Genomic DNA, 26584 nt, shown 5'->3' on the forward strand with positions numbered 1-26584 from the left:
AAAAAACTGAATGCGTCTGAATCGAATTGAATGGCAGGCGAAAATTGAAAAAGACCCAAAGCTAACTAGAATCTTTTATTCCTTGCGTCGGAATGTTTAAAGATCCGCACGACGGCATCAGGTCCGTTCCCGGCGTGCGCGTCTCGTCGCTTCCATTGTGCGCGAACCTCTTGAATGGGCCCGATCCCGGCCAGACATCGCGGCGACAACAACGCCCAAGAAAGCCCCACAGCCCGAAGAAGAAGTAGGAAGCGTGCAAGAGGGAAACTTCCGAGACGACGCGCGTCAAACACAATAAACTTTAAACGTTTTTTATGCACAACCAGCAACCAGCTCAACTTGAATGCAACTTCCGAAGAATCAAAAGTTGGTAAAAAAAATATCCAGGGCAACGAACTAACCTTTTGCTAACTTTAAATAATTTCATCTATAAATTATTCACCCTAGGTCGGTATTGATCTATCGAAGGTTGAACGAAGGTGTGCAAAGGTTTGATCCTTCGTGATCTACATAAATGTTCTCACAATGTGCCGTCACTGGAAGCAATTTGTTGATGAATGGTCCAAAATCTTATTCTCAGGCTTCCTTGTTCCGCATTTCAAATGAATGGACCAAGTGGAACGCGAAATCGAAAAATTTACATTTTGTGACCTAACGGTTTTTCTGAATCAATTTGGTACTGCCAGATCAAATATTGAAAGTCAATATTTGCAAACACACCGAAAACCAGCAAATATTAAGCTTCCTGTGTTTTTTTTTCTTCAAACCCAGCAAGTCTATACATCTATCAATTGTACTTCCCATAATGCAAGCCATCAGTTTGTTTAACATTGACAAATGTTTTCAATTCCACCCAAAATCAACAAATATTTCTACCTAAAAGAAATACATCTTAGACCTACCTTTTTTTGTATTTAATTTTTCTGTGGGAGCTAACTGCGTGTCTGTTGTTGTGATTCCCACCACTGCATAACCTGCACCATATTCTCCTTGGAATCCTCTTCCTCCTGCTGCGGTTCAGATTTGATTTCCATAATCATCTCCGGTGTGATTCTCAATTTGATATCTTCATTAGTGGAATTAAACACTGGTATAAACATTTGATTATTCGTCGATCGACATCTATTGATTGCAATTGGACTCAACGAATCATCACTGTACAATTCCGGTGACAATGACCCAGTGGTAGTATGCATGGAATTCAACAAATCCAAATCTCCATCAATCAATTGATCAGCTGATAGAATATTATCTTCCAAGTCGAGATTATCATTATCGTAGAAGTTATCTAAAGGAAGTGGATAGATTTTCGAGGTGCTATTGTAATTAATCACAGTCATATCATCGTCTTCATCCAGAGGACACATTATGGGATAGGTGTATGTGTTTGTATTAGTTGGAAGTGTATTATTTGTGGTATTAATTGGAGATGATGAAGGAGTGGATGCAGAGGATAAAGAATTGTAACTGTTAGAAATTGATGAAGACAAAGATGAAGAAATATTCTGTGATATTTCTGTGAATGATTGATCTCCATTCAGGATATCTTCAAGGGTTCTGATGTATTCAACAGCCATACGAAGTGTTTCAACTTTCGACAGTTTTTTACTCCCGCCACGTCCTGTTGAGGATTCAAACGCTGATGCAATGGAATTCGGTATGTGTTGTCTCAAAGTGGCGAATCCATTGTTTACTTGTTTAACCCGATTGCGTTCCCGGGCATTCCTCCGAGCAACTGCCACCGGTGCTGGATTTGTTAATTTCGGACTACCATTTTCACTACTTGTAGGTTTAGACTTCTTCCTCGCTGGGTTTGTTAGCAGGATATCCTTTGGGTTCAACGTGCTGACCGGTGATTGTTTTTTAACTGATTGTAGGTTTATTTGAACATTCTGAGTGGTATTCTGTTGCAGAATATTAACTTTCTGTGGAGACAATGTTTTATGGTATTGCACCACACTGGCTGTAGACATTGTCTCACAGAGATCTATTAAAAGTTTAATTAAAGTTAATTGAACTTCAACTTCAACTTGACACTGCTCACAATTAATTAAATATAGTCCAGAGTTTATGTTGGTAATATTCCAGGCTTGGTACCGTTAGTTGTCACGTGTTACTGTGTGTAGTGTGTCGTGTGTGGAGGAAATGTGAAAACGAACTACCAATTTCGAAAAGGACTTTTGGCATATGTGAACATTTTATTCCGGTGCTGGCACGAGACCAGTACAAATAAAACCCCTCCCATCCAGAGGGGGTAGATTATTTCCTTTCTTTTACCTACACATACGTGTCGTGTACTACATCATATGGGTTTTATAGTGGATCTCTTTCTATTGAAGGTTTGGATAAAAGCAAAAATAATGCGTTCTCTTTCTTCATGCTGGTTGACGGTGAGTAGGCCGTGGTTGTGTTGGTTAGAAGTGTGCCTGTATGCACAGCTGCCGTTAGTCCCGCTAGTAGCACTAAAGCCCTTCGAACCCCCTTTGCGCTTTAAATATAGGGATTTTGGAAATTACCTACACATATTTACAAAAAAAAGAAGGTCGTATGTGTACGAGTATATACTCGTATGGTATGTGCATATTATTTATTATCAAGCGCGATTTTGGGTAGTTTTAAATTTGTTTGAGTTTGATTAAGCAAAATTTTATTTTAATGTAAAAACTTTTAAATTTTACTTCTTCAAAAATATTTACTTTATAGAAAGTTTTTTTCTTTTTTAATTTTTTAAAATTTTATTTTAGTTTTTACCTGCGTGTTGGATTTAATCGAAAATTGTTACCAACAAGTAAGGCACTTATTCCTCCCTATTGTGTAATTGTAATCTTGTCTCACCCCTTTTGGGGATAAAGCTGTGGTTTATGTGCTCTGTGACAGTGCGTCTGAATTTTACGACGTTTCAAACTTTATAGTTTAATTGTATATGTATTATGTTACGTAATTTTTTGACGCACTCCTGAAGAAGCAGGCGGGCGCACTTTTAGGCGTTGAAACCCTTTAAACTAAACCCCTTGAAACAATTTTATTACTTTTTATTTAATGTTACATTGAAATAGTTTGACTCACTTGTATAGTAAATAATATTCAAGAAAAGTCAAGTAGGGTCAATAATATATAACTTTTAGGGTTGGTTTATGAAAATTACACGCAAAATTTAACAAATTTGTGTAAATTGGACGTTTAGCATGCCAAATAGGCTAAAATATCAAAAATTAAACGCATCAACACCGCATGAAATGAAACATTAAAAGTGAACACCGACGTATTGCAAGCGTCTCAAACTGTTGCTCTTAATTTGATTAGTTGTGCTTTCGTGGGTGTTTTAAGCTTTAAGCTGGGCGGCAGAGATAAAGAGTTTTTGGCATAATTTAAATTTTATGCGGTGGAGGTGCCACCCAGGCACAATCTGCCACACTTTAAACATATGTCAAACGCGCGCGAAATTTAATACATATTTACAATTTTAACCACGCATAAAAGTGCTATGCAACAATTAACATCATGCGATTTTTCATAAATAAAACATACGTACAATGATGGACATTTTATTGAGTTTCCAATGAATGACTGAATCTAGCGTATAATTATTTCTTTACATTAGATTTTTTGTTGTAAAAATATGTTTAAGAAAGCAGCAGTTCTTGTTCTAACAACACATGGGGATGGTAAGTAGGCGAGGTGGAGCAACATGTGGCACACTCTCGCAGGCTTTCCGTATCTCAATATTCTATTTTTATAGAGCTTATATGCCACTGAATGTCGATGGATGCACTCTGATGCACTTCGCGGTGCACCATATTGGATGCAACGCGCAACATTTGGCAAACACACGGGGTGCGCACCCACGAGACAGGATATTCCACCTTTAAGTGAAAGACATTTCTAAAAATAAAAACACATTTCTATTTCACATACGAGTAAATAAAGAACAAGTGTCAAAAATAAGAATTTGGGTTTAAACTTTTAAATTTTAGATTTTAGATGTTTAATTAGCTCTAAATAATTGCGTTGTATTAAATTCCATTGTGTTTCCCTATCTATACCTCCTTTCTACCTATCAAATCAGAATAAAAGATCAAAAACTGATCCGAGCATAGAAATGCGCTTGATTATTGTGCGATTGTTGTGCAAATCCAAAGCGGCATGGTCGTTTTAGTCGCGTGGCACGAGCGTGAAGCGTGTGGCGGGCAGACAGAAATGCATTTTCGAACAATCACCGCTCCGATGTTGGCTACGCTCCCTTCTAAAACCAAATTTTGCAGGTTTAATAACCATGTGTTAGAATGGGATAAAAGTTTGTTATGTGGGGGATGCACTGAACATCTGGCATGTATTATCAAGGGGAACGATTGGCATGAAAACCTCATGGGCTTCAATAACGTACATAATGTTGATAATAATAATTTTTAGGTTTTTCTTTTAAAACAATTCACTATAAACATTTTCAGAAAACTAATGTAAAAATTAAATGTATCAGAGTTGAATTAATGTGCAAAAAAAAACCGTTGGGATAAAAAATAGGTGCCTAAGAAATTTATTAGCCAAAAACACCTCAAGACGGAAGCATCTTAATAGGATTGAGCGAATTATACCTGCGCGATTTTTTTTTATACAGTTTATAATGTATTAAAACGCATTTAAAAGGTGTTTGTTCCCCGTATCCTGTTCCAAACTTTTAGAATTTAATCAAACACAAAAAATAAAAGGCGGATATTTCTTAATATAAGAAAACCTCTACAATAACATTTATTAATTCTCACAAAAATATATTTTGGGATGATCCTAAATAAATTTGATTTCAAAATGAATTTCCTGTGCTGTGAGAAAAATTATATACAATTTCTGACAGCACCGTGTTGCTGTGTCTTTATTTCTCGATTCGCATGAGAGATATTTCCAGTACTTACTTATTCAACAATACAATATGCTTGTAATTTAATAGTAAGTTTAATGACGTGGAACATTATTGAAAATTCTCTTCGTCTCCCCCAAAAACCAGCCATTAATGACTAAATTTACACCAATGACTAATATTTCAATATTTTGCGTTGGTCATAAATTAAATTTTGACCGCATCATGCTGCCTACATTTGCATTTGAGTACTCACTTTCAAGTTTTAATGCGCGGCATCGAACACTTTCTTCGATTTGAATATTCATGAAGCGAAACGTATGCGCCGCCAATATGTTTAAAACATGTGTGCTATTATGAAGTCGTCGATAATAAAAAGGCGCTCTTCGATAAAATGGTTGAAATAAGCGCTCGTAAAACGTGTCGTTAATAAACACATTAAAAGGGAAATCATTGGATGACATTATATTTTTATCAGCGGAAAAATTACTTTGTAATAAAAGTGCGTTTATTTTCTCAGTCGGCATCACATAACTCGTCTTGGATGATGACTCGATGAAAAGAGCAACATATCTGCATGTCGGTACGAAATGTGTTGAGACAACACCCGCTGTGTTGGAGATAACCATCTTAAAATCAGCTTTTTTACACATTTGAGAAACGAATTTATTTTTGGATTGAAAATTATTTTATACTTAACTAGCTGTTGCCCGCGACTTTGTTCCGGCAGTGTTTAATAAAAATGTAATTCGTTTTTACTCTCTTGTTCTAGACATACTCGTAGTAAGAGTCAATTCTATCAATAAGATTAGCAATTTTAATTTAAAGAAATTATGCATATAAACTTTTGTCAATAATGCACTTCAGCGCGCCATCTCGAATTCAACTATTTAACTATAACTATGATGGAATCTCAATGTCAAATTTTATTCTATAGAAAAGAGCTGTTTTGAGGATTTTCCCGGCAATTATTCGAATTTTTCTCACCTTTTAAACCTTCCCTAGACCTCCACGAATAATTCATGACCAAGATAAGATAAATCCGTTCAGCCGTTTACGAGTTTTAGCGAGACTAACGAACAGCAATTCATTTATATATATATATATATATAGATTAATAGATTAATACAGAGAATCAAAATTTTGTTTTAGTTTTGATTTTAGAGTTGAATTCTTCATTTCTATTGACAACAGGAAGCGTTTACTTAAGTTTGTCCACCCTAAACTCTAAACCGAGTTTTGTTGTTTTGTGTGCTAACGTGTTTCCTCCTGGTTGTGCTATTTGCTTACTTAAAAGCACCGACTCTACACCGGCGTCGTCATTTACTATACCTTGACGCATCTACTACTCTTAACTACTACTTGGACTATTTTCAAACATCGGCTTCTTTATCCTAAGTTAATAAAACAAAACCCAGCACGGACGCTGATTTATACTGTCACGTATTAAATTACAAAAAGAAAAGAAGACAAAAACCAAACAAAAAATACTTCAAATTTAAATTTAATGTTAATAGCAATAAAAATGGCAGTGAAGTGTAATTTGAGTTTTTGAAATACATACTTGAAGTAAGCAAATATACTACTGAAGAAGTCAGTATGGAAATCCACGTAGATATCTTGATAACGTTGTCTTGCAATCGTTTAATCGATATGCGATACTTGCGTTGAGAACTGACACTCCAACGGGGAATCTACGCCTTGAATCTTGATAGCTCCTGACAAGTCTTTGATGACGTTTATCGTTTCCATTACGTTTCATTACGAACAAGTGCTTTAAACGCAAAAAATGCAGCATTCGTAATATATTTTAAATAAAATTTTTGTAAAAAATTTTAACATTTTTTTTCTCGCTGCTGGAAATATTTTTAAAATTATTTTTTTCTTTGTATTTTTTGTTTTATTTCTCTAATTTGCTTTGAATTTTTCCTACGCACAGTTTGCATTCTTGGCGCTTCATTTATGCCACTTTTTTTGTCTTGGGCCGGTAATGGTCAATTAGGCAAAACAAATATAATCTTTTAAGAAAAACCCCAATGTAATTTGTGAACCCCTATGGTGTCAAAACGATCGCTGAATCGACGGGGCTACTTCACTAATTACCATGGACTGTTGAATGCCGCACAAAGAAATAATCAGTTTACCAATATAAACCAAAACAAAAGAGACGTATATACTTTAACATCATTAATTAACCAAAAAATTATTCTACCTATGTATATATTTTTTCACCCCATGTTTTGACTATTCCGAAATTCATTTAATTTATAAGTTCAGCGCTCGGCTCACATCATGCGGCATTGTATTAATTAGTTTTAAAAAACGTTTAAAAACATCGCGGGCAATTTGTCTTGTCCGATGGAGACCACACGCGGGTTGGACAAGACGCCAGACGCCGCGCAACAACAGCTCGACAACTTCAAGTTACAAGACAGTAAAGAAGCAGTAAACAACATGAAACGAATGATTCGAAACGGTAAAGCACGATGCTCGATAAAACCATTCAAAGTACCTATTCGAGTCAAACAAAGAGGATAATTAAGGTTCAGAGTCGATCAATAAAAAGTACCTACAATCAAGCAATTAAATCGTGTGTAAAACATGAAATCACCTTTAATTACATTTGCACGTTAATTAATTAATTATAAATAAATCTGTCTTTAAAAAATAAATTTTTAGTTAAAACCGTTTATTTTTTAAATCCCTTAAAATCACATTTTGGTATTTTTTACAAAGAACAAAAGACTTAAAAAATATTGAATTCCACAGGTTGGGTGACACTTTATACCATTTTATTTCGAGCGCCATTTAAACGGTATCAGATGTTTAAGATGAATATCGCACCCATCACAGGGCACACCCTTGTCAGAGTCTGAATCTCCAAACGCGGAAGAATCCTCAATCTGATAGTATTAAAAATTTAGTGACAAAAATTAAAAAAAAAAATCAAGATGCATAAAAATAAGCCACAACTATAAATCGAAGTGATTTTTATGATGATTATGTCTTAAGTAATAAATATAACTGTCTGTAAGCGAAACCAGTACTTCATGAAAATAAAATCCATAATTAAAAGCAATTTTTTGAATGTTTATAACCTCGAATGTCGCATGATTCAATTAACTTCATAATAACCTATTTTGTGCGCCATACCAAAATGACCCACTGTATTTTAATTTAACGTCTGCGACGTGCCGATAAAGAAGACTGATCATGTAATTCATATGGCGTAAATTTCATATGAGTGCTGTATCGAGTATCGAGTTATCGAGTAGAGATGGGGTTGACCTAATGATTTCGTTAACTACCGGCGCGCGGCATTCATTAACTGGTAATAAATTTGACTAAATATTTTGGGCATTTTCGGCTAAGTAATGACCTAGTACTCAGTCTTAAAGGGATACATTACCTTGAAATATAAGAAATAAAATCAAAGTGATTTCTAAAGTTGTTTGTTTGTTAAAGTGTAATATTCAGTGCTTTAAACTAAAGTTGTAAATAATTTTCTGTATTTTTAAAATAAAATATTGTTAATAAAATATTTGGTAAGTAATGTATCCCCTTAGAATTTTATTGAAACCTATTAAAACGTACATGATGTAACTCTTGTAAGTGTAGCACATATTTAAATTTTAACGACCCACAAAAAGTTAACCATCAGTGAAATGCAAAAAAAATGTTGAGCGAACGATGCTTGATTGAAAAGTAAAAATAAATGTACAAATAAAAATGATTTAAGGCTGGAATATTCTCAACCTACACTTTATAGAATATAATTTAATTTAATTAATTATCTAAGTAATTAATGATGATTGTAACCTGGGTGGCAACATAATTATGTTGATTTGGATGTGGCACACGTGCGAAAACTTTTTTGTTCTTTGCTAATTAATTAATGCACATTTTGAAATAAATTACGGCGACCATTTTGTCAATCAGCCAGCCATCAGCTGAAAGTTTCTTAAGAAATGATTGCAAAATAATTAAATTTATAGCAACTTGTTTTGCTCTCCACGCGAGTATACCGCCTAATAATTATCCAAAAAGTCATTAAATTTATTCGCGTTTTTTTCTGCTGCGTGCCACGACGATAATTGCTTTTCGAATGAGACAGATAATTTCTTTATTTCGTCGGCTACACAAGACTATTATGATTGCGATCAAATTTCTACAGTTATATAAAATATACGAGTAAATTGGAGAAATGTTGGACATTTCAATGTCGTCGAAATGCATCATAAACTGAATGTAAAATTTCAATTTTTAGCACTTTAGTCGTATTTTTCAACCTTTAACAGTAAGAAATATACCTATTTTATATTCTTATCTGATAGAGAATTTTCCAGTTTATCCTAATCAGCAATTTGTTGGTTGCTATGTCTTTTAGTTTAAGAGATATTAATTATCGAAAATCGTTGAAAAAAAGTATCAAGCACCCCCCCTTGGCAATTTTTTGCTTAAGAATGAAAATTTTATCTCTCAGATTTGCCTTTTAACTAGCCTATCTTATAGAGAAAAATCCGTAGATTAAAACGCTGCGATCAGATCTTAATTATCTCTTTTAGTTTACGAGATATTCGCGTTTGAATAAAATGGGCAAAAATTGGGAAATGTCACTTTTTAGCACTTTTAGTCGTGTTTTTCGACCTTTTACAATAAGAAATATACCTATTTTATATTTTTATCTGATAGAGAATTTTACAGCCTATCATAATCAGTAATTTGTTGGTTGCTATTTCTTTTAGTTTAAGAGATAAATGAAAAAGAAAAGAAACGCGACAAATAGGATACGCTTGAATCTGCAAACGCACGTTCCGCCTCGCGTACAACGAAAAACTAACAAGTTCTTACCTGAACCAGCTACAGCACGCAAATAGTCCTCGTGGAGACATCTCACAGCAATACTGCACACTAATGCAACAAAGAACGATGTTCTTAAATGTAAACAAACTCTGATAAACGCGTTGCTGAGAAATCAACAAAAGAATCAATAAACACGAAATTCAACCACTGTTTAGTCGCTCAAACGTTTTATTGGATTTTATGGCATGGGGGTCGAATTTATTTCTCCGCTGCCAAACAATAAATGCTTTTAATATTCATATAATATATTTTTATATTTATATATCTATTTCCGATATTTTCTTATATATATATATATATTTATATATAATATTTATAAAACCAAATACAAATGGTTGCAATAAAACAAGCAATAATCGGATTGAGTCGCTTACAAAGACAAACATTTTCTTATCTTGCTAGTACTATGTATATTATTACTTTTGTTATCTGATTTGTTGCGTCTGGTGTATGTAAAAACATTTCTATACAATTATTATTAGTATTCTGGTCTAACATACGTATAATTACGTACAACAATTTGTTTAGCATATTTAATAAGTAGTAGTATAATAGAAGTTTAGCAGTATAGTAATTTTATTATGTGCGTGGCGTTTACGTTCTTCTTTTAGAGTAAAATGTATAATATCAGTTTGTAAAATGAAATCGTTGTCAGAAGAACACTAACTGCTGAAACTTAATTCAGAAAAGTTTCTTCTTTGTTTTACATAACTACAAATAATTATTTTATGCATGTAAACACGGAAACGAAATTCTTAATTTAAAATACAACGGTTTCTATAGTTTGCGAATCACAAACACTGTTCTCCTCAATATATGGTTGTAGCTCACGCCGAAAATTGAACACCGTAAGAATTTCGTTAACGTATCATCGCGCTAGTGTAGTTTCTCTCTTCATCATAAAGTATTTAGATACGTATATATCGTCTGTAGTCATGAGGGTAAAAATGCGCTACTACGATAGATTAACTTCCGCATAGAATAAATTAGTACATAGGATAAATTGAAATGCACACGCGAAATGCAGAAGTCTGTATGATTATGAGGTTAATTTGTTCATTAACAAGTGCGCACAAAGCATATCATGATTATTGTTCGATTTATATTTTGTCTTGCATTATTTGCAGTACGTCGCTGTGGCATCGTTATTTCGTTACTATGTATAATTGCATTTCATTATTGGCATCATTTCTTGTTAGAGTTTAACATGCACACTTAGTGCATCCGTCCGTGGTCTTTGTTTTGACATCGTTAAAAGCATATTTACAAATCACATTCTTATATCAATGTAACGTTCCTTATTTCATATTTCCAATTCCAACATAAGTTAATTACGGCGCTCGACGGGGCAGCAAATAGAACGTTGATGAGTAGCAAAAACGACTTATCCTAATACTAGGCTTAGAGTACAAATAGAGACTAATACTGGTTTACTAGTTTAAAAGCGAATATATTAGATAACGTAAATGTATTACGCGTGAATAAAATAATACTAAGAAATAATGAGTTATTTAAAGCTGCACTCGCTGTTGCTTCATCAACATTCTACTTGAATGCCCGTAAATACACATCTCGTCTCGCTACGATTTGCGAGATTCCTGCTTCCTCAGATTTAATTAATTCACGCCACACGAATATAATACATTATTCCTTGCTCTACGAATTAAATTACCTACAACAACTTGAGTTACACATTATGCAATAGTAATAATTCATCATTGAAATGTTCGCGTTAAAATATTTGAATAAATGCATTAGTAGGTGGTTATATTCATATTTTGGCTTCGCTTGATCTAAGTGGTAATACTTCCAATTCAGTCTCCGAAGTTCCTCCAATACAATTTGGGAGACTTTGTCCAAATTTAGTCTTATAAGTCTTAGTACATACACAACTCTTACAAAGAGATTTCGTCTCGTATCAACGGCTGGGAGAATCAAACAAAACAAGTATAAAGTACCAGTAGTGAAATCGCAGGACATGGTGTTTGGATGTGAAAATTAATTTGCGCCATTGTGCGGTAGGGGCGTTGCGCCGCTGTAGATTTTTTCGTTTTGGGGCTACTCATCGCGTCCGCGAGTTTTTTTCATACGTACGATTTGAACCAGCCGTCGTCCAATCCTCACGTCTGCAAAGCCGTAGAGATCTCGTGGTGTATGGCAGCCAGTTCCTGCACGCGTCCAGCGAGTTGTTGGTTGAGCGTGAGCAATACCTGTCGTTGTGACTCATGTGTACCCATTGCGACGTCCAGTTCACTCTGACTGAGCTTCGCCGTAGCGAGGAGTTCCTGGTTCTCGCGCTGCAAGGCCTGCACGTCCGCGTTCTTGTTTAACGCCGATAATTGCTTCATCTCGGCCGACTTTGTGTCTAACTCTGATTCTAATTGATCAACGCGAATGCGCAGTGATTGAATTTCTTTACGCAATTCATCGGCAATGTCACCCCCACCTACAAACATAAAAAATACATATTATTTGAAGCATTCAGTGTCACATTGATCCTATCATTATTACCTTTGCTATTCTCAAGATCATTCTGATATTTCGCCTTCATGCGCATGTTTTCCTCCTTGTACGTATGTAATTGTCGTTTCCACTCCTCCACATTCGCCGTGCTCTCCTGAAGTGCACTCGTCAGTCGTGCATTATTATTCTTCAACGTAGCCAATTCGATCTCCCATTTTTTAGCATTCGCAGAACTATAACATTAAAATGAGATTTCTTTATTAGCCATTAACTTGTCTCTCATAATCTGTATTTACACTTTCTTGATTTTCAACGGTAATTGCTATTTATTTAAAGAAATAAACAGACAGATATGTAAATTGAAATCGCAAGTGCTTGATCCTTACTCTATTAAAACGCTTACACGCCAGAGCAATTTTCGTGTTCATGCTGCGAGAGACACAAATGAAACATACACACAACTTTCATTGCAGCGCATGTTACTCGTACGGATCGTAATCGTCTGATAATCACACTCGGCAGATGCAAATGCGCTCGTGAATCATTCACACATCACAATCATCGAATACATCATCGCATGAAAGTGCAAACTTTCATGTATAAAGCAATTAATTACATGTATACTTATTCCACGTTAGGCATCGCTCCTATTAGCGCAAAGGCAATAAAATAAATAAGCGAGAATTATACAAAGTGTCGTTTATGCACCACAAACATGTCCGCAAATGGAAATTTCAGAAGGAATGTAGGATGTATTTACATGTAAATATTTGAGCACATGGTTTAATTATACAATTATTAATTTGTAATATACCGATGTTGCTGTTATATATCTGTTTTAGAATTGGATTATATAACAAAAACACGCGCATGTAATAAAAGATTTTTGTTGCATTCAATGAATCCAGCAGCCGTTGCAAGCGGTACGTGCGAGTGACTCGGATATGCGACGACGAAACAAGCTGCACCGCGTGTGTTCAGCGATGCGTAGCACGCTACTAGCTCGAAGCCTTTTATCTACGCCTTATAGAGCGTTGATTGATGTGCGTAGAAATGTACCTATCTGCCTTCTGTTCATTTGAAACCTTTTTTGCTAATTCATTTTTATGTGTTATGCTAAAAAAGCTCTTCCTACTTTTCACTCGAGTGTTTATTTCCGCCATACGGAATGCCACACGCGTATTTCGAGAACAGTCAATTAACAAATTTCTATTTCGAAAATCGGCGATTTTTCGAAGGCACCTTGCGAAATTCGCTAATGTTCCTTGGAATTCGATTATGTTGAATAGCGCCTTGTTTGGCGTTATATAAAAGCTATGCTTCCGAACGCATTTCGATTGTTATCCGGTGAATTGGACCCTGACTGATGTAAGTAATAAGTGCCAACTTACAAAGAATCCAAAAAATGAATGTAAATGCAAAGCAAACGCGAGAGAAGTCTATTAAGCAATTAATGGGAGCAACCCCCCGTGACAACCACAGAGTGTTTCATTAACTGAGTTCCATTAATAACGACAACAATCGAACATGATTTAAATATGACGGCAACACTTCGTAATAACACGAAACAAGTAAAGTCAGAGGTGAGAAGAAGCTTTATGTTAATTCGCGATGCGCGCATGTGAGAACATAAATCGGGTGGTGGAAAGCGAAAGAAAGCGTTAGTGTGCAAGTAGGGATGCGTCAACTCTGGTGGCCGACTACTATAAAAACAAAATTAGAAATCCTAGAAGTCAGTAGTGCACCAACATCTCACAACTTCTTTAGTGCAAACGTAGACCAATTAAACAATAATAATGTACACATCAACCGTAAGTTGGTGATACTGTGATTATTGGATTACAATAACAAATATAAAATTTCAGGCGTTTTATGTGCTGATATTTATCGCGCTCGCCAGCGCTGGACACTATGAAGGTGGTTTCGAAGATTTCGAAGGAGGGCACGAGGGTGGACATGAAGTTGTGGCAGATTTCGGTGATCATGGTGGTCATGAAGAACATCACGACCACAAAGATTACTATGTAAGTAATACCCCTAAATTGTATCCCGGTTATAAATACATTTTCGTATAGGCTCATCCTAAATATCACTATAACTACGCGGTGCATGATCCACATACCGGTGACGAAAAGCAACATCAAGAGGAACGCGATGGCGACTCAGTGAAGGGATCATATACGCTAAAGGAAGCCGATGGTACTACAAGAGTAGTTGAATACACCGCTGACAAGCACAGTGGTTTCAATGCCGTGGTGCACAAAATTGGAAAGCCCAATCACGAAGAACACGGACACGAGCATGGACATGACTTTGGTGGATACTAAAGCGCTCAAATTCTAGGCCCAATGTAGAATGAATTCTTGTTTGTATGTTAAGTTGTTATGAATAAAGTTACCTTTGTGCTAAAGCCAGTTTGAGTCGGTCGTTCTCGTACTTCAGCTGCATATCGTTGGTATTGCTGTTGTTTCCGCCACTGGAGGTCGATAGCGAATAGGTCTTTTCGATTTTGATTTGATGACTGGGGCTTTCGTTGCTCTGAACGCCCGAAATCGAATGACTGCGTGGATGTGGCAGGTCTTCTTCTTTTACACTGGCATTAGATATTATGGCCGAGTTTCCTACAACAAAAACTATTTATTAATTTTCGGTCAATGTATGTGTAATTTGATTATTACCTGGTGGCTCCAAGAGATTTTCAAGATTGTCAGGGGTTCCGCTAGCGGCTCGAGCGGTGATGGGGCTTGCATTGGCACTGGTCACAGGGGTAACGGCCGTACCACCGTTGGCGGTCACTTTGGTGATGGCACTGCGTGTTGCTTCCTTTACTTCATTGAATTTGTCAATAAACTAAAACAAAATGACAAAAATCAGTAAAAATAACTGAAAATTCAATGTATAAATATCTACTTTTGTAATTCAGCTTCTGAGGAAAACCAAGTCCATATACTGTATTCGCGCGCACGTCAGACCATTGGCCAAACTTTTGTGAGGTCTTGGTAAAAGTCATATTGTGTGTAACAGTACTGTTGATGACTGCCTTTGAACCCTCAACACTGATGATCCTGTACAAACTTCTGGAGGAGTCATAGAAGAAGGAGACGCTGACGGCGCTGCTGGAAGCCGGCATCCACGAGCGTTTCGTCTTCGGGTCGATGTGGAAGACGTGCGCCTTGCACGTGAAGATAGGCTGCTCACTGGAAGCAGAAGGCATCATGATCTGGTTAATGTGGGGGAGTGGCACCTTGTCTGCAGTATTGCGCGGAATTTCCTCGCTGGTCGCACGATCGCGGAAACGAGAGCACTGGCCTAATTGAACACTGTCGCGCTTATAAAACAATCAGGCGGAACGATCGTCGCTTGTTTGTTTCTGAGTGGGGCATTTAACTTGTGGTTAGGTGCGTCTAGCAAATCCGCCCGCGTATTTCACGAAATGTTCAATTGCAGCCAGCACCGGCATGAAGCGCATGTTGCCTACCCCATTGTATCTTTTCCGGACGTCATCTTGTATGTGCGTTGTGCACGATTTACTATCTACTTGTGGCACGTATTTCACTTTTATTTGGGTAGCAAATCAAATATGTCAAGACATTAATCCAGCAGCTGCCGCCATACTTGAATTCTCACATGCTCCAAAAATTATAGGCTGCCAGTACGTTTGCTAGATGGAGCTACAATTCCCTGTACAAACTTGATGCATTCGTATCAAATTATATTAACATAACAAACGCATTATTTAGAATTCAACTTCGGCTCAAAACAAAATTTAAATAATCATTTTTTCAATTTCATTGAACCAAAAACTAGTAAAGTAAGTAAGCATTCCTTCGTTTATCATCGGCATGACGTCACAAGGCAAAACTAGTAATTTTTGGGGATTTTACTATACCACCAGAAATAAAGCACTGACACAAGTGGAGAAAACACTGCACCGCACTGAACCTCTCTTTCTGTCGAAACTCTCGTCGACCACGTTTCTTCGTGTGCCGTGTGAAGTGAAATAAACAAGTAAGTTAGCCCCAAATTGATAATAAACAACCAAAAGCATACAAATCTAATGCTACCTTCTCGTATTTGCTGCAGACATGGGTCGTGTACGTACCAAAACCGTCAAGAAGGCGTCCAAAGTTATCATTGAGAAGTACTACACCCGCTTGACGTTGGATTTCGACACCAACAAGCGCGTATGCGAGGAAATCGCAATCATCCCCTCAAAGCCATTGAGGAACAAAATCGCCGGTTTTGTTACGCATTTGATGAAGCGTCTGCGTCATTCTCAGGTGCGCGGAATTTCCATTAAACTTCAAGAAGAAGAAAGGGAAAGGCGCGATAACTATGTGCCAGAAGTATCCGCTCTGGAGCACGACATCATTGAGGTTGATCCGGAAACCAGGGACATGTTGAAGAGCCTGGAGTTCAACAACATCAGTGGACTGCAACTGACGCAGCCGGCCGCTGGTGGTGGATTCAACAGGAGAACTTAATTATAATATCTGATTTGTTTTGCTAAGAAATAAAAACAAAAATAAAATATTTGATTGGTTCTCACTTATTTTGGTTTAAATATATCTTATTAATTCAAGTATTCATCTGTTTTATTTGAGATTAATGTCTTTAGTAAAGTTACAACTTCTTTTAATTGTTGTAAGACGCCATTTTGAAAATTTCAAATACTGCTTCGACGCCATGACACCTTTTAATCTTTTTTTTACGATAAGGGTTTTATATATTTAATTACTTGCATTTCTACTACCAATGTAGATCAGTTTCTTCGCCGGCAGCCCCAAATACTGAACTCCTCTGAATAAAGAAGAAAAATTTACGATGTATGGATAGTTTAAAAAAAGTTTATACTCACTGGCAGTGCCATAATTTTATAGACAGTGCTTAAAAATAAATTGACCGTAAAGATGATCGTCGCTCCGCAGTTCGAGAAGAAGGAATAAAGTGATGGCGATTGTGGCGGCGGTTCCTTTGGTGGATAAACCCAGTTCCACAGAATTTCGTTGGACAATACCCACACCAAACTCGATACCAGTAACAATCCGCAGATGCAACCCAAGACGTATAAACACCACACGATCCATACTACATATACAATAACATCTCAATATTAAAATCCGCCATTAAAAAAATTAATGTTATTACTTACTCTCATCATGATGCTTTTCCTGATGTTGTGAATATTCCAGAGCTTTGAAAATGCTGTCGGTCCCAGCAAATGAAGCTGCCTTACAATGCCAGGAGACCTTATTTTTGATGTTGTACATACGGCTGCAGTTACGGCACACACAACCTTTTTCTTCAGTAGATATAGTGGACAATGGTAGCGTTACCATACTCTTTGAAAACGTGTCTTGAGTTTTTATTTCTATTGGCGGCGGAATATATGTGTTCAAGACTCGAGAGCCATTACCAGAAGGTATTTGTGATGCACATTCTGTTGTATATATCGGGTCCTTCACACGTTGGGGCCTTTAAAACACGAATTTATAAAATGTTCAATTAAAATCTGTATAAAAACAATTTTTACTCAGATGGGTCCTCGCAATTCTCAACTATTTTCTTATTTTCTACTGCAACTGGTAAAATCACATCAAAGGCATCATCATTTCTTTGCTCTTTGGTATCGGTTCTCTCTATGAAACTGTGCATTCGTCGAAACGGCCTAGGTTTATTCCTATTCTTAATATTTTCATCAGTGCCACAAGATTCTTGCTTTAATTTATTCGTCAAGTCCGCCGCCAAATCACCAAACGCATCCGCTGTGATCTGGGACCGCATTTTTGTAAGAAGATATTTGTTCTTCTTTCGGGGACTATGTTTTGGTGACGAGGGCATGGAGGAAACCGTCGGGGCCGATTTGGGTACATGCCTCATAGGATGAAATGGTGACGGTACCTTAGTGTCCGATCTTGTCATAATCTCGCAGGTTGGTGCTACTCGCGCCCGTCTAAACCTTGGATCCACCGATTTCTGTGCTGGTTTCGTTGCGTTGTGGTATTTCTCCAGACTTTGTTTACCCTTCATGGTGCTTTTATATGAAAGGGCTAACTTGCGCAATCCTTCTACGTTCCTAAACAAACAAGAAACATAAAACTAAAGATATTAAGCTTTCACGCCGATGAAAATACGTACGAAGCACCTGCGTCACCACTCAAATTATTAATACTTGTATTGTATGCGAACGGCCTTCCACCCTGCATCTCACTCTGCGCAAGCGAATCAATTATAGCATTCTAATAAGCAACAAGCGTCTGGAACGAATCAAAATGTGATTAGCAGTTGTATAAAAAAAATTATAAATCCATGTAACTTCAAGATTGTCAGTATAATACTGCAATAAACGATGCAAGTCAACGACAATAATTAAGTTTTGACAAATATTTCAATTGTTGTACATCGAGAGATATTTCTCATTTGATTTATGTAACTGCTACAATGTTACAATAACGACATCTTGTTTTTTGTTTTGCTTAATTTAACGTCATTTACATTTTACAATACAATAACTTTATATACAATAAGTACGGTCTTTGTTTTTTGTTTCTTTTTTCAGTTATGCAGCAAAGTACATACAATGTGTACGAAAATACATGACTAATTTATGAATAAAGTTATTAAAAATATATGTATATCGCATGTTATTGTATTCATTTCTTGTAAAATATGAATGCTATTATACTCTGTCGTATTTGCGTGTTCTATTACTCGAAGTCTCTCAATTACTCAATATAACAACTTCATCATAGTATCTAATGAGAACAGTACATAGTAGGTTTTGAAACGGCAAGAATTTCAATTTTCCGCTAGACACATTTACCATTCAGTACAATAAAAGTATTTAATTATTGTATGTGTTAATTTCAGTCGTTTTGTTGCGTTCGACGCGTGGTTTCCGGTTTGAATTTTGTTGCTTTCGATTAAATTATCAATAAACAAATAAATCACAGTGCGCTACAGTCCACTTGCCTAGCATGGAACACGTCTGTTGAATGTTTTACAATTTAAAAATGGAAATGTTTATGTGGCGCTAATCACTAACTTAGTTTATCCTACTCATCATGTACTTAAATTAAGATTGGATAGATTTTATAGTACGTTAATGTAAATCACAATTTAAAAACAAATTTAAAATTAAAATCACATTATTGTTCTTTTCTTTCTCAAGCACCATTTTTTTTAAATGTATATTCTGGTTGTTTTCTTTTTCACGCCTCATGGTCATTGGTAGTGTTGATCCCGATTAACGCTTCGGTTTGCTCAGACGGTGGTTCAGCAAATCTGAAACTAATTGTTATAATTAATGACAATATTTTTTGGATAATTAAAACATACCGGTATCTACGTCTAAACAGAGCGCTGCAGGCACATCGTAGAAAGTCCATCACCGGATCCCAATTGTCATAGTGCGAAAGGAAGCTGACGGCAACAAAGGCAAGAATCATCGGAACAGTGCCCAAGTAAAAAAGGCACGGGTAGGAGACGCGCTGTAAGAATACATCTGCAAGCATCGTCATTGGAATGGTCAAACTTATGGCAACGGTCGCCATCAAAGATGATGTCAGGAAACAACCCCTAGAATAAATAATTTCAGTTTATTACAACACGCATGCATATTTTATTTCGTTTTATTTATTTACCAAAGCCACAACGCTTCCGAAATGACCGTCCCCAGTACGCCGTTGACGAGCAGAAACATCAACTGATGCTTTGTCGGCAACTCAAAGTGCTCCCAGTTGCTGTAGTGGAAGAAGAAAAACAATGGCCAAAGCAGAATGAGATTAAACAGACCCACAAAGCCAAAAAACAACGGAATGTCCATTTTGTCCTCGTGTTCCACCTTGCGCTTTAGGAATACGATGTATGTTGCGTAGAAAAACGCGCTTAGAATGGACAAGGCGATGCCCAATGGTATTTGAGATTGATGAGATAATCCAGACAAACTTACTAAAACCTTTGGAAAAACAATTTAGATATATAAAAGTTAATTTCTGTAAAAAAATTAACTTACAACTCCGGTAATACTCAAAATAACCGCACCAAGTTTTGACAACGTAAATTTGTCAGTGGACCCGGAAGGGTAGATGGCAGCCAGTACCAGTGTAAATAAACTGGAGGTGGAAGACAGGACGGTGACCATGCCAGCCTCGGTTTCGGCCAATGCCAATTGAAAGGTGTAATTCGCCGCAAACCACTAAAAACACAATAAAACTCTGTTAAATAACAAAAAAGTGTTTTACACATGTAACACACATATTCTTATTTACAATAGGTGTGTATTTGGTGAGTAAATTTACTTAACGATAAAACTTACCAAAAGGCAAAAGATAAACGCAATTTTGGCAACTTTCATCATAGGAAGTTTAATGGCGGCGCGCTTGGCTAACTCACCAGCACGAACACTCGCCTGATAGCTGAGTCGTGCGAGCAGCGCTTCGGTGGCTTCCATTTCGCTCATATGTCGCACCTCAGCCAATTTATTAAATCGAACCGAGCGAATCGAGGAATCATCGCTCTCGGTGCCCGAACTGCGATCGTGCACAATCTCGCGCTCTGTTGTTTTCACAGGCACATAAACTGGATTACTCTGCAACAATAAAATAATTTAATATTTATGATAAATATTTGATTTCTTTAATAACAATTACCAGACTTGTGTTGGCTTCAGAATAAAAATTTTCATCCTCCTGATCAGGGTCAATAAACATGTAGTTGTGTGGCTTGTTGCAATAACTGTCTCTCCATGGAGGCCAGAAGCAAAACCCCAGCAGGTACAATGTGAACATTGATGTCTTCAGGTATGTGCAGAAGAAGGGCTTCTCAAATTGTTCATGCTGATAAATAAACTGTAATAAAATATGATATTTGTTTGTCCTCAAAATAAATATGAGTTCTTATTTTATACCTTTGTAAGTTCTGAAGATGACACCCAAATCACGTCGACAAGCAGCAGCACGAAGCAACCAAGCACGAAACGCTGCGCCCGGTTGAACGACAAGCCGATGCCGTCGGCGTCCATCACGATACCTGCAGAATTAACGCGACGTACCCACCGCCGGTAAACTGCGGTCAATCATTCTGAGCGCGTGTCGAGTCGTTATCAAGGCATATCAATCGTGGCGGCCTGGAGGCAATCAGCGGCAACTTCAACCCATCGACGCACTCAACGGACAATCACACACTGCTGCTGATTGGAACCCACACTCACGCAAACTATGTACCACTGCTGAATAAATTGTGAAGTAAATCTACCGGTTGCCTACATCGAACAAACCGGTTTATAGCCTAGTGAATTTTTTCACAGGTTTAATACCGGTGGCAGCACTGGATTGATGCAGCGCTGTCTCTATTCCACTTCAAAATGCTCCTATGTTTTGTTCGTTTCTTTCTTGATTGTCAATGGCGTATTTTGCCACTGCCATTCCGGTTGTTTCACAACGGTACTGAGAAATCGGTTGTTGTGCAGTGCGATCGGTGTGTACGCGGTTCTCGGTTTGCTTGCTGGTTTGTTATGGCGCACTCGTCGGTATGGAAGTATTTTACTAAATGCGGTGTTTACGAGGCGCTCTGCTCTATTTGTATGAAACAGTTTAAAACAGGCGGAGGCACTACGAATCTCCGCACACATTTGCGAACAAGACATCCCAACATTTTTAATGATCCAAAGGTAATTTTTTATCTTAACAGGCAAATGTAAAATGTATACTCAGGTATAACCGGATTTCACATTTAAAAACAGGTTATTCAAATGATTAACTCGCGAAATAAAGCCCTTTTATAATGTCAATTTTTGAAAGAATGCAGTAAATTTAATTTATAAGAATTTTAAGTTTTTGTCTGATCACAAATGTTGTGGTCTGGAGTCTCATGATAGGTTAGATTTTGTCAGTAACTTACATTATTTTAGGTTAGTTTACAAGTCGGCTTAAAGTATTAATTAATATATATTTTCAGATGGAAGCTGGATTGATAACAAAAAGAGAAATTATGGATGATTCCATATTACCCGATATGCACGCCCAACATCCACCTCCTCAATTCGGCGGCGAGCAAGACAAATCCGAACCAATAATAGAATTATCTTTAGGAGTACCGAATCTTGTTACTAACGTTGTAAATAATGGCAATATACCTGCACCTAAGCGAAGGAAACGTAAACTAGCTGAATCTCTGCCTAACATGAACGGATTTTTCGACAAACACGATCCGAAAGAAGACAAATTCGACGTGATCGGAAAAAACATTGCGTACAAGTTGCGTGATCTCTCACCAGATGTCTCACTAGTAGCGGAAAAGCTAATTTCCGACATTTTATACGAAGCTGCCGTTGGTAATATTAGCAAACATTCTAGAATAAATATCTTTGATGCCGATCCCGCGGTCGTCCTACCGATGAATTAATGACATCACTTGTTAATTAATATTAATTGATATTTTCTATTACATCCTGGGCATCACACATTTTGTACGCTTAGATTTTAAGTATTTTATCTCGTGATATTATTGTATATAATAAAAAAAGGGTACATATTTGAAGTGGATGATTAAGGAGTTTTGTTAAAATGTGCCTAAATCATATAATCATATCCGCTAGTAGCAAGCAATGTACAAAACTGGTCCACTTGAAACAATTACTTCATATCTCCACAATTTATAGACTCATATAAAAAATATATTTTTGTGACTAGCTTACAGCTGAGTCATATAACACTTTCGCATTGGATGCGTTCACATTTACCATAATCTCAATTTACATTTGTTATTACCTTACCTTTACAGTAATTACTACCACTCCTACTGCTAGACAAGCTAGTGATCCAAAATTCGCAAATTGCCCGACACGATTTTATTCTCCAGTAAAGCCCCGGATGGAATATCAATCCGATCGCCGTGGTTCGCAATGATGATAACTGTGCCCTTCAAGCTGACACTGCGTCCGAATGTTACATCACCCGAAACGGTCAGATGGTCCAACTCGATGAGATCCGGAATATTCGCGAAGCGATTGAGAAAATCGTTCACTTTAGAGAAGTTATTATCGCCGAGTTTGACTAGTGGCGTAGTAGGGAACATACGCTGCGGGGACATCACCAACGAACCATTTCGCATGCTATACAAGTTGCTCATAACAAGCAACAGGTCAGAGGTCTTTTTAACGGGCAGGAAACGACTGCGTGGTACGTTGATACCGATTGCATTCTCGAAGACTTTCATCGCAGCGCCCACGGCTGTTTCCAGCTGAATAACGTTCAAATTATTACCTTTGTGTTTAATGGTCTTGTCGTTGGTGATAATCTCCATGTTCAATGTCTTTTCGTTGAGAACACGTTCAATTGCTATAAAAACCAGCATTAGGCTAACAAAAAACACTAAATTTCATAACTTACCACTGAGTTTAGCCCAAATATTATTCGTATTGAAAAACTTGAATGTTTTAACCGATTTGAAATCATCAATGTGTTCTTTTGGAACTTGCGCGATTTCAAGCAATCGCAATTTGTTCTCGTACTGAATCAAAGTACCACCTTTAACATCAGCGCGTGTTTTATCCGTCACCTCCATCACAAACTCATGCTTTGACTCCTGTGCAGGATTGAGCAACTTGTTCAAAATCTGCATATCCACAGTTGCACCCAAGTTATCAATATTGGAAATGAAACAATATTCCCGATTGTTTTCAATAAACTTCCTCAACAATCCAGAGTTCTGGAAACTTTTATAGAAATCACCATGACCAGGCGGATACCAAGCCTCCACGTCTTTTTCAATATCATAACCATTTGTAATCGGCAGTAAGGTTTCGCGGTTGATACGCGGATAGCAACTTTGACTAAACGTATGAATCTCCACTTGGAGATTCTTGTATTTTCGTATGATCTTTTCCGTATCCTCGTCGGTGTTGAATGAGTTCATGAGAACCAATGGCACGTTGACTTTATACGTTTTGTTTAAATGCTAATAAAATACAAGTTTATTTATATATAATCTTCTAATTAGTTTCTGTTTGATAAAATATACTTACTTCGATTTGTTGGACGGTCAAATCCAGAAAAGTTAAGTTATTCCTCACGGTGATGACTGATTTCGGTCCGTGGCAACCCATGGAAGTACCCAAACCGCCATTAAGTTTCACCACAACCAATTTCTGCAACATCTGATGCACCAGGTCAGTAGTGGGCACTTCTAGTGTTTGATAATTCCGAACAGCACCGTCAGGTAACTTCTCCATGCGGTCCCATTGCACAGAAGGACCTTCTTCAGCTAGAAAACGCTCAAACAAATCCGAAAATCCTTGCATTTCTTTGTGGACAAGTTCGCGCTGGGCTGGCGGCGCCATATCCGCCAACTTGTTGAGTTCCTTATTAAGATTGTTGAGCGCATCCTGTTTGGTCTTTTCGCGGAACTCTCGCGAACTTGAGGACGACCTTGAATGTCCTTTGACCTGAAAAAACACAAACACTTCAGTTTTACCAACTTCAAAATAAGAATAGAAAAATAATAATTAATTCCATACTTGTTCTAATAAGCTCGTCATGATTCTGCGCGGCAATATAATGTGCAAACAAGTTGTTAATTAACTCTACTTAGTATGCAATTAAACACACAGCCACAAAAACTCCGCAGCGCTTGTTTACGTAATAGTTTTATCAAGGAGCACAGCGACAAAATAACAGGCTTAAATCTGGTGACTGATGAACCCCCGAGCATCAGTTCCGCACGACACACGAAAACCAACAGATGGACGGCAACGAATCGAACTTATATATCAAGTACGCGCGCTCGTCGTTAGATAAGTGCGTAATGAAAACACTGCGCTCATTTGGTGATGGTTTTATGCCCGCGCGCTGTAAAAATACTTCTTATCACCGCATTTTCAAAATAGACGCAATGCGGCGGTTCAAACACTGCTTGGACAGCCATAAGTGCTCGAATAAAACGTAAGTGTGATTGAATATGTTTACCTACACAACGTGCATCATGGATTTCAAACTTTTACATAATAATATTGTAATCAATATAAAAATAAAAATACAAGTGATATTTATATTAATAAATAAAAACGTGAAAAGTTTTTAAAAGTTAATATCATTGTGCCAACTATAATAAAAATGTATATTTATGAATTTGCAAAATTATTAGGAGTTAAACGCGAGTCATTGTTATGTTACCATGACAACGCGCTAATAAAATTGACAAAGCCTTGATTTTCGATATTTTTTTCACATTATTTATTTATCGCTGGTAATTATTGAACCATCGACGGAAAATTCCTTCTTTTATTGCCTAATGACCCCGAACTTTAATGCTTGCTCACGAATGCAAATGAAAAATAAAGTGCTAATCGCTGTACGTATCATTCATAGTAATTTTCTATCAAATCACAATGAAATCGCAATAATTAACCCGTCAGCCGACACACCGCTTAATTTTTATCGGTTAATTTATATTTATTTTCGAAAAAATATAAAGATAAGAATATGAATGATTGTGACATGATTACACGCCGCGAAACAAACTGTTTTACACATCGATTCGCGACGCTATACAAACAATTTTAACTTTTTTAATTTTAGCGCTATCACAATTTACACAATAATTAATTATTATGAACTTACATCGTCCGTGGTCAGAGTCACTTGTACTGTGGACATTCGTGCGATTAGTCTCGTTTGTTCTAGTCAACTGTTCGATAAATTTATTCAACTAGCAGCGAGAGCGCGACTTGTTTTTCAATTGTATTCCAGGCTTAATTTTAGCTAGGATGTTATACAGCGCGTTTTAAACCCTTTCATTGGTAACGTTTACCTTGTGATGAAATATTATTTACAACCGTATCATAGTTGTCACTCAACTAAATCCAACCTTGCAGAGTCTGGATCAGTCTGACTTATGATTACGTGCTGCTATCGGCGTTAAAAAGCGAAGCGGTTGAATATGCTCGCAACATTTGGTGATCAGACACATCCGCGTGTATTTGTTTTACGCTGTTTGCCCGTATGATATAATATATATTGGTGCACAGTGCACATATTTATCTAGACACCTACCGTGTTGGAGTTGTGTTTATAATTAGTAGGGGAATGCAAGGTATCGTAAAACAATTGACTAGCATTTATTATGCCACTTACCTTCTCGGTTTGCGGATGTTGTGGATGCATGGATGATACTTGACTGTTACAGGTGGCGAAGTGACAACACTCGTATTCCGAATATTTCAATTTTATCTAGAGAAGAGAGTGTGGATTTGTTGATCATCAAGGACGCTACAAACTAAAACCGCAGCGGCTTGAACTAACCTCACTGCATACCTCAGTTTTACACGCAGCGGAGTCACTCAGCTGTTTTTGTACTTCGTATAAATACAAATACATTCCGCCGAGTGATACCGAGCCTACCCTATCA

The 26584-nt window shown here is 37.0% G+C and overlaps 7 protein-coding genes across 10 annotated transcripts; 2 read left to right on the top strand and 5 right to left on the bottom strand.

Annotated features, from left to right (window-relative positions):
* Positions 1-931: 931 nt before the first annotated feature.
* LOC135801945 (uncharacterized) lies at positions 932-2176 on the bottom strand. Its single transcript, XM_065315483.1, has 2 exons — positions 2045-2176; positions 932-1987 (listed from the first exon to the last, which is right to left on the bottom strand). The coding sequence occupies exon 2, from the start codon at positions 1971-1973 to the stop codon at positions 933-935; it is 1041 nt and encodes a 346-aa protein (XP_065171555.1). The 5' UTR covers positions 1974-1987; positions 2045-2176; the 3' UTR covers position 932.
* A 7766-nt stretch (positions 2177-9942) lies between these two features.
* LOC135801994 (homer protein homolog 2-like) lies at positions 9943-15818 on the bottom strand. Its single transcript, XM_065315538.1, has 6 exons — positions 15657-15818; positions 15089-15375; positions 14857-15030; positions 14577-14799; positions 12227-12411; positions 9943-12161 (listed from the first exon to the last, which is right to left on the bottom strand). The coding sequence occupies exons 1-6, from the start codon at positions 15680-15682 to the stop codon at positions 11836-11838; spliced, it is 1221 nt and encodes a 406-aa protein (XP_065171610.1). The 5' UTR covers positions 15683-15818; the 3' UTR covers positions 9943-11835.
* LOC135801991 (cuticle protein 19-like) lies at positions 13801-14574 on the top strand. Its single transcript, XM_065315534.1, has 3 exons — positions 13801-13989; positions 14044-14202; positions 14254-14574. The coding sequence occupies exons 1-3, from the start codon at positions 13975-13977 to the stop codon at positions 14503-14505; spliced, it is 426 nt and encodes a 141-aa protein (XP_065171606.1). The 5' UTR covers positions 13801-13974; the 3' UTR covers positions 14506-14574.
* Positions 15819-16025: 207 nt separating the features above from the next.
* LOC135801992 (small ribosomal subunit protein eS17) lies at positions 16026-16711 on the top strand. Its single transcript, XM_065315535.1, has 2 exons — positions 16026-16186; positions 16262-16711. Exon 2 carries the CDS (start codon positions 16264-16266, stop codon positions 16660-16662), a length of 399 nt encoding a protein of 132 aa, XP_065171607.1. The 5' UTR covers positions 16026-16186; positions 16262-16263; the 3' UTR covers positions 16663-16711.
* A 37-nt stretch (positions 16712-16748) lies between these two features.
* Positions 16749-18457, bottom strand: LOC135801987 (uncharacterized). Its single transcript, XM_065315530.1, has 5 exons — positions 18317-18457; positions 17712-18254; positions 17331-17653; positions 17037-17266; positions 16749-16978 (listed from the first exon to the last, which is right to left on the bottom strand). Exons 1-5 carry the CDS (start codon positions 18382-18384, stop codon positions 16928-16930), a joined length of 1215 nt encoding a protein of 404 aa, XP_065171602.1. The 5' UTR covers positions 18385-18457; the 3' UTR covers positions 16749-16927.
* A 33-nt stretch (positions 18458-18490) lies between these two features.
* Positions 18491-21865, bottom strand: LOC135801985 (solute carrier family 35 member F5-like). 2 transcript variants are annotated; one of them, XM_065315527.1, is made up of 7 exons: positions 21087-21865; positions 20830-21027; positions 20496-20768; positions 20193-20375; positions 19822-20135; positions 19517-19756; positions 18491-19462 (listed from the first exon to the last, which is right to left on the bottom strand). In XM_065315527.1, the coding sequence occupies exons 1-7, from the start codon at positions 21198-21200 to the stop codon at positions 19390-19392; spliced, it is 1395 nt and encodes a 464-aa protein (XP_065171599.1). In that variant the 5' UTR covers positions 21201-21865; the 3' UTR covers positions 18491-19389. The 2 variants fall into 2 exon arrangements, with proteins under 2 accessions (XP_065171599.1, XP_065171598.1); XM_065315526.1 differs by having other exon boundaries at positions 18491-19468; positions 21087-21864.
* An 879-nt stretch (positions 21866-22744) lies between these two features.
* On the bottom strand, positions 22745-26451 carry LOC135801983 (UTP--glucose-1-phosphate uridylyltransferase-like). 3 transcript variants are annotated; one of them, XM_065315524.1, is made up of 4 exons: positions 26311-26451; positions 24204-24623; positions 23569-24136; positions 22745-23517 (listed from the first exon to the last, which is right to left on the bottom strand). In XM_065315524.1, exons 1-4 carry the CDS (start codon positions 26338-26340, stop codon positions 22991-22993), a joined length of 1545 nt encoding a protein of 514 aa, XP_065171596.1. In that variant the 5' UTR covers positions 26341-26451; the 3' UTR covers positions 22745-22990. The 3 variants fall into 3 exon arrangements, with proteins under 3 accessions (XP_065171596.1, XP_065171595.1, XP_065171597.1); XM_065315523.1 differs by lacking the exon at positions 26311-26451 and adding an exon at positions 25798-25937; XM_065315525.1 differs by lacking the exon at positions 26311-26451 and adding an exon at positions 24696-24836.
* Positions 26452-26584: the final 133 nt, after the last annotated feature.

Source organism: Atheta coriaria, unplaced genomic scaffold, assembly GCF_025399875.1.
Source record: "Atheta coriaria isolate IRGN ID8LTWV9N9 unplaced genomic scaffold, Caltech_Dcor_3.1 hic_scaffold_14_pilon, whole genome shotgun sequence".
In the NCBI taxonomy this organism is placed as follows: domain Eukaryota; kingdom Metazoa; phylum Arthropoda; class Insecta; order Coleoptera; family Staphylinidae; genus Dalotia; species Dalotia coriaria.